General features: G+C 40.8%; 1 protein-coding gene across 1 annotated transcript; it reads right to left on the bottom strand.

Moving 5' to 3' along the window:
* Nucleotides 1–802: 802 nt before the first annotated feature.
* Nucleotides 803–15,800, bottom strand: lmbr1l (limb development membrane protein 1-like). Its single transcript, XM_070969063.1, has 17 exons — nucleotides 15,573–15,800; nucleotides 8,949–9,033; nucleotides 7,118–7,151; nucleotides 6,627–6,766; nucleotides 5,992–6,095; nucleotides 5,751–5,874; nucleotides 5,599–5,667; nucleotides 5,449–5,513; nucleotides 5,255–5,327; nucleotides 5,088–5,174; nucleotides 4,908–4,984; nucleotides 4,323–4,400; nucleotides 4,149–4,222; nucleotides 3,834–3,924; nucleotides 3,650–3,716; nucleotides 3,142–3,303; nucleotides 803–2,589 (listed from the first exon to the last, which is right to left on the bottom strand). Exons 1-17 carry the CDS (start codon nucleotides 15,633–15,635, stop codon nucleotides 2,504–2,506), a joined length of 1,479 nt encoding a protein of 492 aa, XP_070825164.1. The 5' UTR covers nucleotides 15,636–15,800; the 3' UTR covers nucleotides 803–2,503.
* Between the last annotated feature and the right edge of the window lie 1,659 nt (nucleotides 15,801–17,459).

Below are 17,459 nucleotides of genomic sequence, written 5' to 3'. Positions count from 1 at the left end.
ATAAATGACATTTCTTGGATTGTTTTTGGCATCAGCCGGACTTTGTTCAAACATTAACCACATTGAACAAATTCTTGCTCCTTTCCAGACACACTGATAAAGCACTAACCTCTCTCACACACCTTGCGTCTGACTTACTGTATGTATCACTTCCTCACAGAGTAACCAGCCTCCAGATGTGCAAGTAATGTTACGGCGACATTTGAGTTCATTTCCTTTCAGCAAAGGAAACGCAGTGCAAAACAAAACCTAAACCAAATAAGCTTAATTAAAACATCCAACGAAACAAAACAAGAAATGCAAACAAAAATCAAGAGGGACAAATTAATCAGAGCCGGGGTTTTCTTGAACTGACTTCAGAAAAAAAAAGGACGTGAGGAAATGAACAATAGGCAAAGAAAAGGGATGGAAGAAAGGAGGTGGGTGGGTTGTGGGGACGTGAAGGAGTGAATGTGAGCAAACGTCGCTTCTCCTCCTGATTTGCAGGGTTTTTATCTGGCAGTCGCATCGAAGCGAGGAAAGCGTGGGCTGCGGCTGTAGTGGCGTCGCGGCTGGACACTGTTGACAGACAGGCCAAAATATGGCTTTCTTCTGCTGCTGATTAAAGAAGTGCAACAAAAGGGTGGAGGGACACAGAGGACAGACGCCCTCACCAGCCACACACACCCACGACAGGCGGCATCAGATCACTCAAACTGTAGCTACATTTCCGAAAATGTAACAAGCATGTTAACAGCATAAAAAGAAAGTTTCCAGTAAATGTAGCCTTGATGTGGCTCCAAAAGAAGACACAGAGAAGTTAAAAACACAGAATTTTTATTGCTTTCTTCTATACAATGATGGTTAAAAACCTAAAACATCAGAGCATTTCAAAGACAAACAATAAATCTTTGAGAACAACTCTAAAGATTTTTTTTTTTTTTGCCTCAACTGCATCACATTCAACACAACTGTTCGAAATCTGAACAGCAATGACTCAAAATGTGAAGTATAGATCCCAAAATGCCCATAAATAATGATAAAAAAACAGTAAATTATACAATTTGTGTTCCCAAAAACCAAAAGAAAATTCCCAGAAAAAGTGAAATGAATAAAACTTGAGTGCTCTGTTTTCACTACATATAATAAATAGAGAGAGAGACTCTCACATCAGAGGCTGGTGTTTAAGAGACACTGTCCCCTGCTGGTCAAACCAACAGCTAATAACCTGCTGATACAGCAGCAAAGGCAAACGGTGACACAGGATCACCACCACAATGAGGATGAGGAGATACAGCTGATAAACATTAGAGAATTTAGGCAGATCATGAAACATAAAACACCAGAAAGGACTGATAGTCACATTAGTTTTTTGAAAACATTCCGAAACTATTCCGAAAGCATTCACCCGATGTCCAACAAAGAGGAATGAGATGGAAAAAGAAAAAAACTTCACAGAAAATTAAAAGCACAGAGAAAATTTAGAAGTGACTTTTGGTACAGTTAAAAAAAAAAAAGTGTGCTTTTGCTCACAAAATATTGCACTTCTCCACACAAACTCTCAATAATTCACAGTTTGATTGGTCAAAGGCAGAAGTTCCTCCAAATGAGTGTCACATGGCATTCAAAAGTTTTGCATAAGACAAAGTATAAAGCTTTCTTTTTAGTCTATTTTTGTAAATTAATGAACAATCCTGCCTTGGTAAGCTTAACGTCAACTACAAAAGTAAAAACACTGCTCAATGATAAATCACCACAGAAATCGCTCTTAATTCTACTGAGCTGAGTTTGTAAAAGACACTCCAACACTAAGACTATTACCTCACTCTCATATTTCCTGAGTAACTTGAGCATCCACACATAGACAAGGTACTCTGTGTCCTCTCCGCTCCCAATGCCAACTTCCTCTCATTAATTAACATAACACTGGTGTAGACTGGCCCACTGAACACATGGAAGCAGATTCCCAACCTTAAAATAGTGATACAACCTAAGAGGAAAAGTGTGGGGAAGCCAGGGAGAAAGAGAGAGCACTCAATCGACCTGGAGCAGGAAGAGGAAATTATGTCACAGTTACAATGTGATATTTCAAAATAACTCTGCTGACTTTCACATGTGTCAACAGAGCAACGGCTATCCACCAGATCCTCTTTTCATTAGGCATCAACTTTTGTGGGGGGATTGTTCCATTACAGTCCATTATGGCAGAACGGCCAGCGTAGCTTAAACCCACTTTCCCCTCGTTCCAGTTGTAAGCTAACCGCTTGTACCAGTACTTGTCCTTACAGTCAAATGACTGCACAAATTTGGACTCTGATATACTGGTCATTGAACACAGCTTCAAGCAGAGCTCTCACTGGACACAGTGCAGGGCGACTCATCACACAGGACCATGATTCCACGATTCGGACCATGTAGCAACTGGTAAAGGGACTGCGTTGTCAACGCTTTTAATCCAAGTGGTACACATTTCAAGTGGCTCAGTTTCTAAAAGGTTAGGAAAGGTAGTGGTGAGGAGGAAAAGTCACTGGATTTTAGACAGTCCACTGGCCAGGAGGAGCCTGAAGGGGACGGTGGAGCGCGACACAGTTAAAGGAAGTCTGTGGAGACCTGCAAAGAAAGAAAGAAAGAGGACCATAACATCATGCACAATCACAAGGTGGAGCGGTAAACTTGCAACGCTAGGAAAAATAGTGATTTAGGTGAAACGAAAGTCTATTAATCACAAAACAAAAGTGAGTTGGGAGGCAATGGGAAAGTGCAGGAGAGCTGCCATGGTGCAGAGATGCTATCTGGACTGTGAGGAAGGGGATTGCGTGTATGTGTGTGTTTGGCGTGTCCATGCTCTGAGGGTTGTTTGTGTTGGGTGGAGGGGTAGAGGGCGTGTGTGCTGCGAGGGGTCTAGGGCGGTGTGCCTGAAGGTCCCCAAGGGGACCTGACTCTCCTCTTGTCCATTTACACTTTCCTGAAAGGATTGTATTCTTTCTATCTGAGGAAGAGAGACCAGCCCATAGGGAAATGGGGCCAAAGGTGGGAAAACTTATGACACAGCTACCCAAAGTGCAATGAATTTCAGGACAACACTATCCCACAGACACAAAAACATAAGCGTACAAAGCACTTTCACCTTGTTTCCTAAACTAAAAATGAAAGTAGACTGACCAAAGGCACGGATGAGCTCCCTCTGTACCGCCCAGGTGACTGTTTTGATCAGGGAGGCAGACGTGAGACCAGCAAACAGCATGTTGTACAGGAACACAATGTAGAAGTTCCCAAGCCAGTTATACCGACCAAAGTCTCCCAGTAGATCGAAGCGGGTGATCCCTAACATGGTGGAATAGAAGCAAAAGATGTTTTACTTGTGAATGAAACTGCAGCTTCAATATTCATGGCATACAACTGCCCTCTTGTGGCAATTACTAAAACTACAAGTAAAATGTTGATTCAGCAACTCTTTGACATTACACACCAGATGTTGTGCAATTCCAGACTAATTGTACGTATTATGTGCTATATACCAGTTGAAAGCATACTCTTTTTGCAGTTACTATACAAAATATGTATGTAGCTTCAAAGAGAAAGAGCACACAGATTTTTCTGTTTTCCATGATTCCACGACAGCTGTAGTTTTTGTTAAATGCTGCATTTGTCATTAATGTCATGTCCTTACCAAGTGTGCGTGAAAAGACTGGCAGTGCTGAGCTCAGGATAAGTAGTGACACGCAGTTTGCAATGATCTGAAATGAACAGAAAGGTACAGGTTACTGAAAGGATTAAACACAGAACATCACTAGCTTCCGGTGATACCTCACTGTGTGAGATTAAGAGACATGTCTATGTTAGCTGTCATATACCTGTGTGAGGTTGGTGTCCTGTGCCCGAGGCAGGAGGCCAGTGAAGAGAGGAGAACTATAGAAGCCCACCACTGATGACACCATCAGATAGCTGAAATTCATTTTAAGGATAACAGTGGAGAGAAGACTAACATATTCACAGAGACAGTAAATAGCATCCAGGAAGTGAATTTGAAATGTTTAACGTTTGAATGGAAGAGCGTGACTCTACAGCACATCCTCGGTGATGGTGTAAGTGACTCCGTCACAGCCAAATGGACAGAACGAGTTAACCCTGTGTGCACACACTCGTAGGTGAAGGGGATAAAAGGATACAGGATAAGGACTACTTGAACTGCAGCACCCAGTGAGCCGAACATGGAGAAGGAGGCCATCCCCAGGTGAGGGTCCTAAAAGGCACAAAAATAACAACCACCAGTGAACACAGATGACTGGATGTGGCACACCATGAATGAAATATTCACAAGCTCTTTCTGGCTAAATCCTCACCTCCATTCCTCTGGGCATAGCTGTCTCATCCAGGAGCAGCTCCAACACATTGAAGCAGACCATGAGGACACACATCACCTGAAGCGACATGCACAGTAATTACACAAAAATTAAAACAACCAGAAATGATGGGTTCGGACAGCTTTTTATGAGTAAAATCAAAGCACTTTCATGGTCCCATCACATCTGAATTGCTACTATAAATGCAATTATGAAAAACAGACTTTATAGAATTCCTTTATCGCCACAGAGATCAATGCATGTTGTTGCCATTTATTCTACCTGCTGTTCACATTAACTCTGATTGGATCTTTTGATCATGATTATTTAATGTATGCTAAATTCAACACCAGGAGACAACAGACCAATATGATGATGGGACTGTCTCATTTCAAATATTTTTAGTCCACATTAGTCACTCTGTAGATGAAACACTAGATGTTGAAAATCAAGGATTTTTCAAGGAGCATACTGAAATTCAAGAACATTTCAAGCCTTGAAAACATGACATAAAATTAAGCAGAACCCTGAAATGAGAGTTAAAACAGCCTGTGAGAATATATATATTAATAAAACAGCAAGTACCGTCAGTGCAAGGAGCACAAGCATGGCCAGTGGATAGCCCAGGTTTCGCTGCCATGGGGACGCTTTCCTACGCATTTCTGTGAGGAAAGCAACAAGAAAAAAGAAAAGCAAAAAATTAGTATACAATGTAGTCACTGTGAACGTAGGCCAGCAGGGAGCAGCTTGTTCAGTCAGTCTTACCAAGGGCGATGCGCTTGCTCCGAACTGTTTGGTACTCTTTTTTCATCACCTCCATGTTCAGCCTGACCCAGCATGACGTACTGCCACCTTCAGTCAGACAAATCAGTCGGCTTTAAATTGAATCACCAGAAAATGGCAAAGGAGTGTGTTTACGGTGACGCACTCACAGTTCAGTTTCCTGGAGAGCGAGTCTTCCTCAAAACTGGTGCAGCTCAATGTGTCTTCTACATCTTCCAACAGCTGAGGGGGACAAGAGGCGTCAATCAGCTGGGAAACTACAGTTCGAGGCCACAAGCCCCAAATGTAAAGTCTACTCTAAGTGAAGTGGGAAGCATGTTATTCTAGTGACTGGGTTACTCACCCGCGGTTTGACCAGTAGGCTGCCAGTTACACTGAACATTCGGGACAACCCAAAGGGAGTGCACACTGAGGAAACACACAGATGGTGATAAGCAAGTGTCATACGCTACATTTTTAGCTGCACAAGTTATTGTGATTTAGATACACTTACACAAAAGCAGCAACACTCCGCACAGAGAGATCCCTGAGTACAGGTAAGGAAGGTAATACTCCCACAGGTCTGAAATTCAAAGAGTATGAGCAACTATAAGATAAACTGCAAAACCAGTTGTCACTGAGCGATCTATAATGCATGTGACTCACCGTAGAGACTCTTCCTGGCGATGTTGTCGTGGAGGAGGGCTGATGCCACCCACACAATGCCCAGCACAAGCAGAGCCAGCAGCAACAGCAGCACTACTGCTTCGTACACCCGTGCCATAACCCCCTACACAAACAAAACAAGTCATTGGGTTCACGCACAGATGCCATCAATTTACAGTTAAGTCTTTATTACATGGTTTTGGAGTCTAGAGTCATTGTGAGGGAATGCCAGAACTGGTACCTTTTTAGACCCTGCAAATCCCTCAGACTCAGTGAAGAAGTAGGCAAAGGGCATGAGGAAGACCAGGGACAAATTGGAGAAAAGAAAAACTAGGTTCCACAAGCCTGACGGGAGAGGAGAGAGAGATGAAGTGTTAGTTTTCAGTGCAAACATTCACTAAGGTTAAAACTGCAGTGAAGCATTTTGGCAGTACCACTGTCAACCACTGTGAGGAACAGTCCTGCCAAGCAGTGCAGTGTGACGAGGCACATGTGCCAATAAACAAGAATGTGCAACAATTAAAAAGGAATTTAGAAATGCTTTGGAAAAGCTGAGATTATCACCAGAATGTTTCTCACATGAGCACAGGCCTGGTTTACTTTTGGGCTCCTTAAACATTTACTTTACATCTTCTTCTTATTATTCAAGTTGGATTGTTTGACTGAGGTAAACAGCAGAAGTTGGAAAACAGTTGGACCGCTTTTAAAAAAAGCAAGGTCACAGCCACTCTATCCATAATAATGATCTGTTTGGACACAGGCCTGCAGTGAATTGATTAGTGATCCTCGTTAAATCTGATTCAGTTTCAGACAGTAATGCCTGCTGTTGTTTGACAGGTTTCAAATCTTTGGTGTTGCCAACTAAAAAAGCTGTACCATGAATAAGAGATCCATTGAGCCACTGCATGTAGTAGCTCTGTGGGAAGGTGAGCAGCACCTCGTTGGACAGAATGGATATTGGGAGAAGGAGCACAGCACACACTGCAACAGATAGAGTGAACGTACACAACCACAGCCTGGGAGGAGGAGAAAGAGAAGCCATCAGTGAAGATATGTCTTCGTGTTCAGCCGAACAGCACAGCCTGGGGGAAAGGTTAGGGTGGCCTGGGATAAGGTAATACAGTGCCAGCGTGTCAGGACAAAAGGGCAGAGTAACACTGACGTGCCCCCATCCCTTCCAAAAACTACATAACTACACAGGTGCACACAAGACAGGGCAATAAATGTACAGCCAGCTCATCTCAGGCCACTACACATGTCACGTTGACTAAAGGTATGTGCTCAACCATTCACACTGACAATAATCAAAGTGAAGGAGTGATAACAGATTATCATGGGGCAGTTAATCATTAGAGGTTTGCACTTACGCAATTTTGTTGACAGTGGCATCTTCAATATCATCTGAAACAGAGCAGAGAAACAAGTTGGATCTATATGGTTTTACATCTATGATTTAACGAGGGTACGTTGCCACAGACATAACCAACTTATTCTCTGTAACTTCAACAGGTCATTCTGAGAGCCATCAGGTACAGTCTTGAAATGTTAGATAGAAAATCTCTGTTGTGATATGAAAGCTAAAAGCTGTCTAGCACAGTGTGTGTGTGTGTGTGTGTGTGTGTGTGTGTGTGTGTGTGTGTGTGTGTGTGTGTGTGTGTGTGTACACTCTATAGATATATAGGAGAAAGCAGCAATAGAAGCAGGCCATATGAGGATGAAAAAAACAAGTCTCACTGGTCTCAGAGTGGGGAGTGGGGAGTGGGTTAGGGACAAGCACGTCAGGAACATTCTGTTCAGGCAAAACCAAGACTAGTGAAAACTGAATCACATATGGGTGTGAGACTGCACAGAATGTAGCATTCAGAACACTAAAGGGACTCTTCTGTAAATGTTACTGTCCACCCAAAACACTCCAAATCCCAAAAGATTTGTGTGTGTGATACTGTAACTTCCTCCTATGCAATCATTGGCACAGCTGTTTTATAATGAGGTAAAGCCTCAGGAGTGGAAACCAGTTCTTGGACCCTCTGACAAAAACAACCCTGTTGTGTTGTATTGCACAATTGTCATTTAGCTACAGGGCACAACTGTTCTGCCGTTGTTGCTACACAGACAACATTTACAACAGTGAGCTAATGGATAGCAGTGCCCCCTCCAAAAGAAAGAAAGAAAGAAAGAAAGAAAGAAAGAAAGAAAGAAAGAAAGAAAGAAAGAAAGAAAGAAAGAAAGAAAGAAAGAGTTGGCCATCTCCCAGGTTCTAACCCAGCCCAGACACAGTGGACCAGAGAGACCTGGCTAGTTAGACATCCTACATCTGCTTCCAATAGTGGCCAGTTATTGGATTTATTATGTAACTGTCAGCCCAGTCACACTGCAGAACTTTAAACATTTTTTTGTTTTAATAATAGAGAACACATTGCAGATCCAAGAACAGGAGGAATGTTTCACTCATGCAAATGCTTGTTTGTCAGCTACAAAGTTCAACAGAAAAACAAATTTTTCTACAGAGTTCAAAAATAAAAGTAATTCAGAGTAATGACAATTTATGCCACTTTCATGGTGTATTAACAGTGCATGTGTGTTGAAAAAGATCTCTGTAGAGATGTTTTAATCTGAAGAGAGGGGTCTTAAGCAACAGCTCAACAGCACAACTCTGTTTGTCTTGTAGCAACATTCTTCACCGCCCCTCCACCGTCATGAGCCACAGGGATACTGCCTGAAGAGGTGGTTGCACGTTACATAACACACTTTCTGCACCTCTGGATTCCTCTAGCCAAGGTCCAGGGCCTTGGGTTGAAATTTGCAATCCTGGCAGCTATTGATAAAATCTAAAAATACTTACACACAAATGTGCACAAGCATGCAAATCAGAATTTTTATTGCTTGTTTGAAAGTCATCTAGCTTTCCAAAGAATTACTCTTAAACCAGACCCTATTGCTTCCTGCATGCATCTACCCCCCACCAACTATAAATAAGAGACTATTTACTCTAAATAGAATGGTTAGTGTGCTTCCTTAAAAAGTTTGGCCCAGATACTCAGTGAAAAAAAACTTCCAAAACACTAGTGTAGTCAGTATGCTTGTCAACACCACAAATTACCCTCCTGGCATTTCTCCGTAAGCCTTTGATGGAAATCCTTGTCACAGAGCACTCATTGTGTGGTGCATCTATTAAAATCTAGGAGTGATTTTACTCACCTGTGACAAACTCAGCAGTCTTCTTGAAGTGGGTCAGTATGAGGTAGGACACTATGTAAAGGCATGTAAACAGGAGTACACAGATCTGCAGAAGAGACAGACAAGAATTTTGTTTGGGTCATTTTCACCTTGCACAGTTCGAAAACATGGCTAAAAAAGGAGATAGTGTTATTTCATTTCCATGTTTAAAGGAGCTAATCAAGTACAGCAATGCCAACACACTTTCACATTCTGTCCAGTACTGATGAGCAACACATTGCTCCTCTCACAATAGTCTGTTTTGTAGTGTGCAGATAAACAGCAAGAAATAAACAAAACAGGCTATGTACTGCTATAAATGCAAACAGCCAAAACCATTCACCATTTTGCCAAGACCAAGAGAGACAGATGGGGACTGAAGATTACCTCTTTATTCCAACAAAGAGTGAAATGGGTGATAGTGATGAATGAGGAAGGATTAAGGGTAGTAAAAGAAAGACGGGTTAATACCAGTGATAGATGACACCCCCCACCCCCCCGCTGCTTGAAAAGATCCTTGTCTGTCATGACACTAAATCTACCAACAAATTTAGGCTAAACCTACATTCACTCAGCAATCTGTTGTTTGGCAAAGTTCTCAACCTTTCACCTTAAAGACATATATAACCTCCACTGCAGTCCAGAGTGGACAATCTGCCAACTTGAAGTCATTGCTCAGATGCATACAAAAACACACACAAAAATAAAAGGATTACTCAAATATGTTTAAACTGTGTTGAAGAGATGTCACAGAAAACAACTTCAACTTGACAGATGCATCCCAAAAACATTTGAGTGCAATGCAAAACTTATGTTTCAAGAATGAGAAAACAGTGGAAACTTGTGAGGGATGCAGGGTGTGTGCTCTGCTCTCTGCCACAACATATCAGGTGCCTTGAATAGGAATGTCCCTGGACAAACTGGTAATTAAAATAAACCACGTGAGTCTGACAGCTCATGTCCCACACAAGCGCCTCCTGTAGCAAACAATCTCTTCACTAATATTCAACATGTTGATCAAAACACTAAACAAGACTACGCCGTCAGCCATGTTATCAAGTTAGTATGTTGACTGTGTAGGCGAAACATTCAGTCAGTGTGGAAATTGCTCTAAATTTGAGCAATGATCTTTTAAAATGCACAAAAATCTTAGGAAATGTAAGACATTTGCAAGACATGCCCATGGGGTTCCTTCCCATCGCTATGGTCTATTCCAAATTAAGTGAGGGCACCATTGGCATGTTAGTGTAGCTTGCTACCTATAACATGCTAGTTTGCTGTGTTAGCATTAGTTATCAAAGTACAGCTGAGGTTCACGTTTTTTAGAGGTATTCTCTCGTGAACCTTAATGCTGGTCAACTGGACTGTCAGATGAATGAAATGATGTGGTCAGATCACAAGCACTGATAGACATTTCTATAAGGCAGCCCAGGGGAGCCTAGTGAGGGCAGCAGGTAGAATTACTGCATGCAGCAGTTTGTCCCTCAGGTAACGACAGCAACAAACAAAGAGAGACAGGCTCTCTGGAGAATGACAGATGTGTGACAACATACTTGCAGGTGCAAAACCAGTTTTTTAAAAAGATGCAAACACAACACTCATTGGAAGAGCAAACAGGCCATTTGAAGCATTGCAGTTTTCATGAATGTTGTATTGTCCAACACAGGGTGTGTGGACAAAAAAAAAAATAGTCCCAGAACAGCAGAGGGCCACATCAAAACTATCCATTGTGGGACAGTGTGCATTTATCAGTGTTTCTGTTATTCTAAATTCAGAACAAAAGGATATTTTAAAACGCTGTGACATATGGTACAATATAAAATGAGGTTGGGGTGTGGGCATACACCCCTCCTCCTGCATGGTTGCAGGAAGTGCAAGATGTTGACCCATTTTAGAACGTAAACAAAATCCAGTAAAAGAAAAATCAGGAACACATAAGCATCTGTGCAGATCAATGTTAACTTCAAAAGAGAAGTTCATCTGCTGATACAAGAAACCTGGTGCTTTTGCTTTAAGGTATCTCAAACACGGTTTAACAGCAGTAACTGCTGAGCCACAAAATTTTTACAGTGGTAAGCAAATCAAAAGACACGCTGTACTTAGATACTTGCAGCATCGCACAAACAACAATGGACTGTACATGACTAATCAGCTCAGTCTGCGAAATTGTTCAATAATGCCGTCTAATTTGGTGAGGACCGTGCTCTGGTTAATTCAACAAAAGGAAAAGCAGGGAACAAATGATGCGTACTGGTTAAGAAATAGGTGGAGGGGCAGAATAACAACCTTTCATACCATGTATGTGGGGACACGTGCTGATTGGCAATGTTGAGAGCTAGGAACACATGATTGGCCACTGAGAAGAGTGTTTAAAGGAATTCAGTATCCAGAGGGACATCTTTGTGTTGAGCACAAAGTCCTCAGGGTCACAGTTCACTCAGAGCATTTTAAAATTCACAGAGTAACCTAAACATCTTTGTGCTGATCCAAGCAAAAAACAATGAAGCTCAACTGTTTTCACTTCTTGCCTAAGCTTGTAGTTCCTGTCATAATTCGAAGGAAGAGGAAGCTGGCAGTGGCACCGCACACCCTTTCAAAATGTCAAATGGACTCCCTCAGAGTGTTATTTCAGGGGCTACTACTGAAACACTTTCAGGCAAAGCATGCCAGCCTTTGTTTACAAGTAAGAGGATAGATTGAGCAAGACATAGATTTATTCAACAGCCAGAAATAACTTAAAATGTTGCACGGGCAAAACCATCTTAATCCAAAAGAAGGTGGGCAGCTACAGTATGTTGTGTCAGGAGTTTTGATCACTTTGCTGGAATGTGTCATCCAATATTGGATAGTTTAGTAAAGTATAATTTCAGAGAAGTAGCTTAAAATCCAGTTTGTGTCCTTGAGAACAGGATATTAATGACAGCAGTGACAGTGTACTTTGATTTTTTTCCTCCAACAAAGCCATCACACAGCATCCCCTTAAAAGATAAACTAAAACAAAGTCAAAAGTAGACTTGATTTGACACTAAAACAAAAAAAGTAATTATAATTACAATTCCCCTCTGCCTTCTCTCAAAACACCCACAGAAAGCCTTTTCTAAGAAGATCCACAGTGGACTTATTATATTTTCTAATCAGTCTTAACCATGTCTTTTCTAGATAACACAGTGCTCAAACAGCTCTTCTCAAGGTGACTTGATATCTTAATGTGTGCTGATGTAGGGCATCTCATTTCTCTACTTATCGTGACCTTTTATATTGATCCTTCTTGGTCCCTCTGGGCTCAGGGTGCAGGCTATGGGTGTGTACTTGCATGGAGACAAGTTCTTTAATGTGCACTTGTGACACTTGCCAAATGGCCTCGCCTCACATGATTTACATTGCTGCATCAGCTCAAGTGATGACAGACATTTGGCAGCAACCAAACCTTCCCAGTTATTAGCTGCTCATTTTGCTTAGTCAACCAATTAAAGAACACTTAGTGGGTTACATTTGGCCAACATGAATTTTGAGCTGCAGGTTTACTTGGTATAGTTTCTTCAAAATAAGCCATAGCCATAGCCAATATTACCTATTCATAATGTGGATAGAATTACTGTTGACTTGCAGGAATCTGACAACAACTCGTGCTGCTGTGAGTCTTCAGACTAAAAGACGTATAAAGTCAACGATTCACGTAAGTGCTGCCCTTTCTTTCTGCCATTCAAGCATAGAATTTTCCCATTTGTCTGTGCTCCAACAACATATGGCACTGAGTACTATTATTGTGTAAATGAGCCGTGCTGTCCTCTCAGCATGAGCGTTTACAGTGGGCTCTCCTCTGGCCACAGGGCCTGGCCTTTGCATTGTATGTCTTGCAATCTCAGAACCCATGGGCCAAGATCTGAGACAATTTAGGCTCCGTGGGCATTGGTCAATGTATTGGGACTGTCAGTGAAGCCAGTAGATCCCCAGATAATGACTATCTGGGCCAAGACTTCCTCTTCTGTGTTCTGGTCATTACTTAAGGGTCCAGTTGGTAACTGGAGACACGAACACAAGATTTTGTCTAAAAAAGCTAATAAAAAGCTACATCGTCATAAGATGATAGCTGATGGGTTTTTCAAGATTACTTTCGGCCAGTGCATTCTTCCTCTTTTGCTCTCAATGCCAACTTTTTACCTGCATGCAACCAAAGCCTACTCATATCTGTTTATAGAGATATAGTCCTGTGACTCCACAGCAGGCTCACCGAAATAGTTATGTTTGGTGAAATGAGGTGATATTTTAACGGAACAGTGATGTTTTCAAACACCTGATTTACACACTATTTTTGGGTACCTAGGACTTTCACTTGACTATGAATTTTTACAATTTTTGGCGTATAATACCCAAATTAATTTGAGTTTAAATGAGACATCTCCTCCCTCTTTGCCTTTTTGTTTCATTTATTCTGTACTGAAAAAACTAAAATCAAAAACGTAATACTCAATACAGCCTATGCTTGTTACTTCTTTCTCTGTCATGTTGTCATCTATCTATCTATCTATCTATCTATCTATCTATCTATCTATCTATCTATCTATCTATCTATCTATCTATCTATTCATCTGATCTTTCCCTGTGTTGAGCCTATCAATTTGCAGTGTGAAATACTACAACAGAGTTTGCACTGCTGCCACATATTCTTCTATTTAAAATGAGATGATCAATGACAAGCGTGGCAAAAAGCCATTAGTAGCCAGAGATGCAGCTCTCCAGCCTGAGGGAACTGAGAGGAAATAGTAAGCTGGAGCCTTGAGGCCAGCCAGTGGCTTAAGAAGGGGGTGTCGACTAATAGCATTAGGAGCATTAGGTCTTAAGGTGAAAGGGACAATGACAGAATAAGGGCATTAGAATAAACATGGGCACTTTATTCGCTGCTTGGTAAAGTCAATTCTATGAGTAACTACACACAGTCGAAAACATATGTCTGCCACTAAAAGCCCTATTTGACATGGGCGCTGTAATTGGCTCTGTAGGTGATACCTGCTGTGGGTTGACTGATCAAGTCACTAATAACTTCCGTTTGGAAATATCTTAGCCTACAACTTGAAAACTGAAAACGAGAAAGAAACTAGGTTTTGTGGAGCCAGGTCAATTTCAAAAACATCTCAAATAGCCTCAGATTATTTAGCTGAGGATGTTTTGATAACTGAAAGCAATGGACTTCTTCCATAGCAGAGATTTTGACTCATCATAGCAGGAAAAGCACAGGTGTAACTAATAACATCAATGATGGTTCAGTCCCATTAAGTGTCCCTGAAACACTGACATGTAAATATAATCAGTCAATAGTGTTAGCTTCCAAATCATTTTGGCCTAATCTTTCTCCTTTCCTCCTTACTGTTGCAATGGTTCAATGTCTGTTGGGGACCATTTATTTGCATACTATACCTACATAAACCTATTTGCTGGCCTAATCTACAGTTGCACCACTTTCGCTCATCCTGTCTTACCAAACTAATACACAGTGAGCTTAGTTTTTTCTTATCTATTTACAGTAGAGCTGCAACGATTAATCACTTGGTTAACGACTATTAAAATCATGCCCAACTGCTACCTTGATCATCAATTAGTCAGTTTGAGCAATTTTTTTCAGAAAAAAATGTCCAAATTCCAGATTAGAGCTTCTTAGATGTGAATATTTGGTTTCTTCACTTCTCTATGACAGTTAACTGAATATCTTGGGGTTGAGGGCATTATCTTCAAACACTGGTCGACGTTTTTCACCAAAAAACTACTCCATTAATTGATAAAGTAATGGACAGATTAATCAACAAAGGAAATAATTGTGGATACAGTGGACCAAATCATGTCAAATTGATAAATCACTCACAGATTCTAAAATACGCAGCAGAGGAGATATGGTTTGTCATTGCCCCTTATGGTACACAGAATCAGCAATATCTCCAATCTCCAAAAATTAACTTCCTATGAGATCTGATTGTACTTTTAAGGGTTAAAGGTCAGTTATCAGTGAGGCATGCTGTAACTGAACTGATATTCATGGCAAGTCTGAAGTTCAACAAGCTGTCAATGTTACACAAATCAGAGAGAATCAGAGAGGGAGAACCACACAAGTGAAATGCCTCATTGACGGTATACTAACACTGAAAATACGCAGCAGGGCGACTAAAACCGTGGCAAACAGATAGAGGGAGATTTAAGAGGATTTCCATATCGTCACAAACTCAAAAGGGAAAAAAACAGATGCTGTGCAGACTCCTTGATGTTCCTGTGGCACACTACTAGCGTGTTATCCAATGGCCAGCTGCATCCTGCAGTAATTAACGTCTGTACAGAAGTTAAGCTAGCTGCCAGACAAGCTAATTTCAAACACTAATGTAAGTCAACCTAAAAGTCACGTTAAACTTTTTACTGCAGTTAGCATTGTTCAGAGCAGAAAGGTTAAAGTTTGACAACTTCAATTTGAGGGCTGAACAGTCGATAAATCACGCAAAACAAACGCTTAGCTGGTTAAAAAACGTCGCTTTTTCTTGCACTGATTAGAAGGCTGTTTGTACTGTTACAGGCGACCCTCATATGCATATTAACCGACGGCTTCATTAGCCAAGCGTTACTTACGATGGTTTCCCGGACACGGTTGTGGAAAAGTTGCTCTCTAACCGACACGTCGTCCGTTTCCATTCTCCGAAACCATAACAGTATCCTCACGCTTGAAAGCGCTGGAGGGGGAAATGGTTAAAAAGTTAAAACACGGAGCATCTTCCTCTGAATGCCGTGGGTGTGCTGCTGGCTAGCCCGGCTGCATTAGAACGGCGGAGCTAGCCTCCTGCTACGCTCCGCTCTAATGAAAGAAAAAAGAAAACAATAAAGGAGGGGTCGTCAGGGGGCGGGGCGACAGACTGCAGGGAGCCCGGAGAGCTCTACAGGTAGCTGTCAATCATCGTTATAATAACTAGTTCAACATCATCATAATTTCTATGTTGCTCTCTGCCAACATACTGAACATCCAGGAGACGACAATTAAACATTATAATGCACGTGTATTTTACTGCCACGTGCTCTGTGGCAGTAGAGAAATGTAACTAACTGTAACTAAGTACATTTACTCAAGTACTGAGTTTTCCCAAATAATGGAGAATGAATATATGGGTACTTACATCTGTTACTTTAAAGATTAACCTTAAAACTATTTCAACTATTTTTTTTCTTACCATTTCTGCTTAAGAATATATGTTTGACAGACAGAGGCCTTGTTATTTGCAGATTATGATGACAATAGAAAATATGACACACTGTTTTTCAATAGAACTGAATTACCCAACAGTATTGAAATTAGCTCCACGACCTGATCAAATGCTCTTTACTGGTAAATGCATCATTAAGCGTAACCTCACATCATAATACACAATAATATAAAACTGGGAAGAGCCATTCTGCTGCATAATGAGTAGGCCTATTTTTACTTTTCAGACTTCAAGTACATTTTCCTCATAATACTTAGCCTATGTGTTTTTAAGTAGAATTTTGAAAGTAAAAGTTTTACTCATAACATATTTTTGCCATTGTTGTCACAGACAAGAATTTAAAATAAGGCTTTAATTTATTTTCCATTTAATTTGTACGTTGCTGTTTGCAATGCATTCCTCTTTAAACTGTTTACAGCACAGATTACAGCGCTCTTTGAAGCATTGCGCTACACCAGTGTCCTATGACTCGCAAATGTCCCTTTTAAACCACTTCCTCACCTTATCTGTTCAGATGGAACTAAAGACAACTAAATGTTATGTGCATTGAGGCCACAGTGTAATTTCATTGTCATGATCCAAAGTCCAGCTGTTGCAACAACATGCACCAACTTCAGCTACGGAAAGGACCGGAAAGGATTGAAATTGTGGTCTCAGTAAGTAACAGAGTTATTATTAGACAAAACCCAATAGGTCTGAAATGTATTTTTATTTTAAAAAGTCAATAAATTGAACGGTCTGTCAGTCTGACAGTCTTGGATTAACTGTGGATTCGCCTATAGAGAAAGGTTGTCTACTATCTCAGTGTCTGATTTTTTGTACAACACGTGATATGTCTTGTTTTATTTAGTTTTTTTAAATACATGGAAAATGTACTATTTTTCGATCACGCAATTACTTAAAATGACAATGTCCATCATGTACTAAAATAAATCCCTCTTATGTAATATACTGTTTAACCCGGGAACAGGATTGCACACTGAAGCCGTTTGAGTGTGGCAGCCATTAAGATGACAGCAGCAAACAGATAACAGAGAAAATGTAAAACAGACTGAAATGAAATAGTTAAAAAAGGTCAAATCAATCAAAATGTGTGATGTGATTAAAGATGGGCTCAAAAGCATAATGAAATAAAAGTAAGTATAGCATAACATTGATATTCAATCGATCCTGGATTCAAGAGAATAAAACTGTCTAAAAACACTGACAGCTAGATTGGCTCACATCTAAACTATTAATATTTATGGACTTTGCCAAGAAC

This window comes from Chaetodon trifascialis, chromosome 8, assembly GCF_039877785.1.
Source record: "Chaetodon trifascialis isolate fChaTrf1 chromosome 8, fChaTrf1.hap1, whole genome shotgun sequence".
NCBI lineage: Eukaryota > Metazoa > Chordata > Actinopteri > Chaetodontiformes > Chaetodontidae > Chaetodon > Chaetodon trifascialis.
This window is presented reverse-complemented; position numbering and strand designations above follow the sequence as displayed.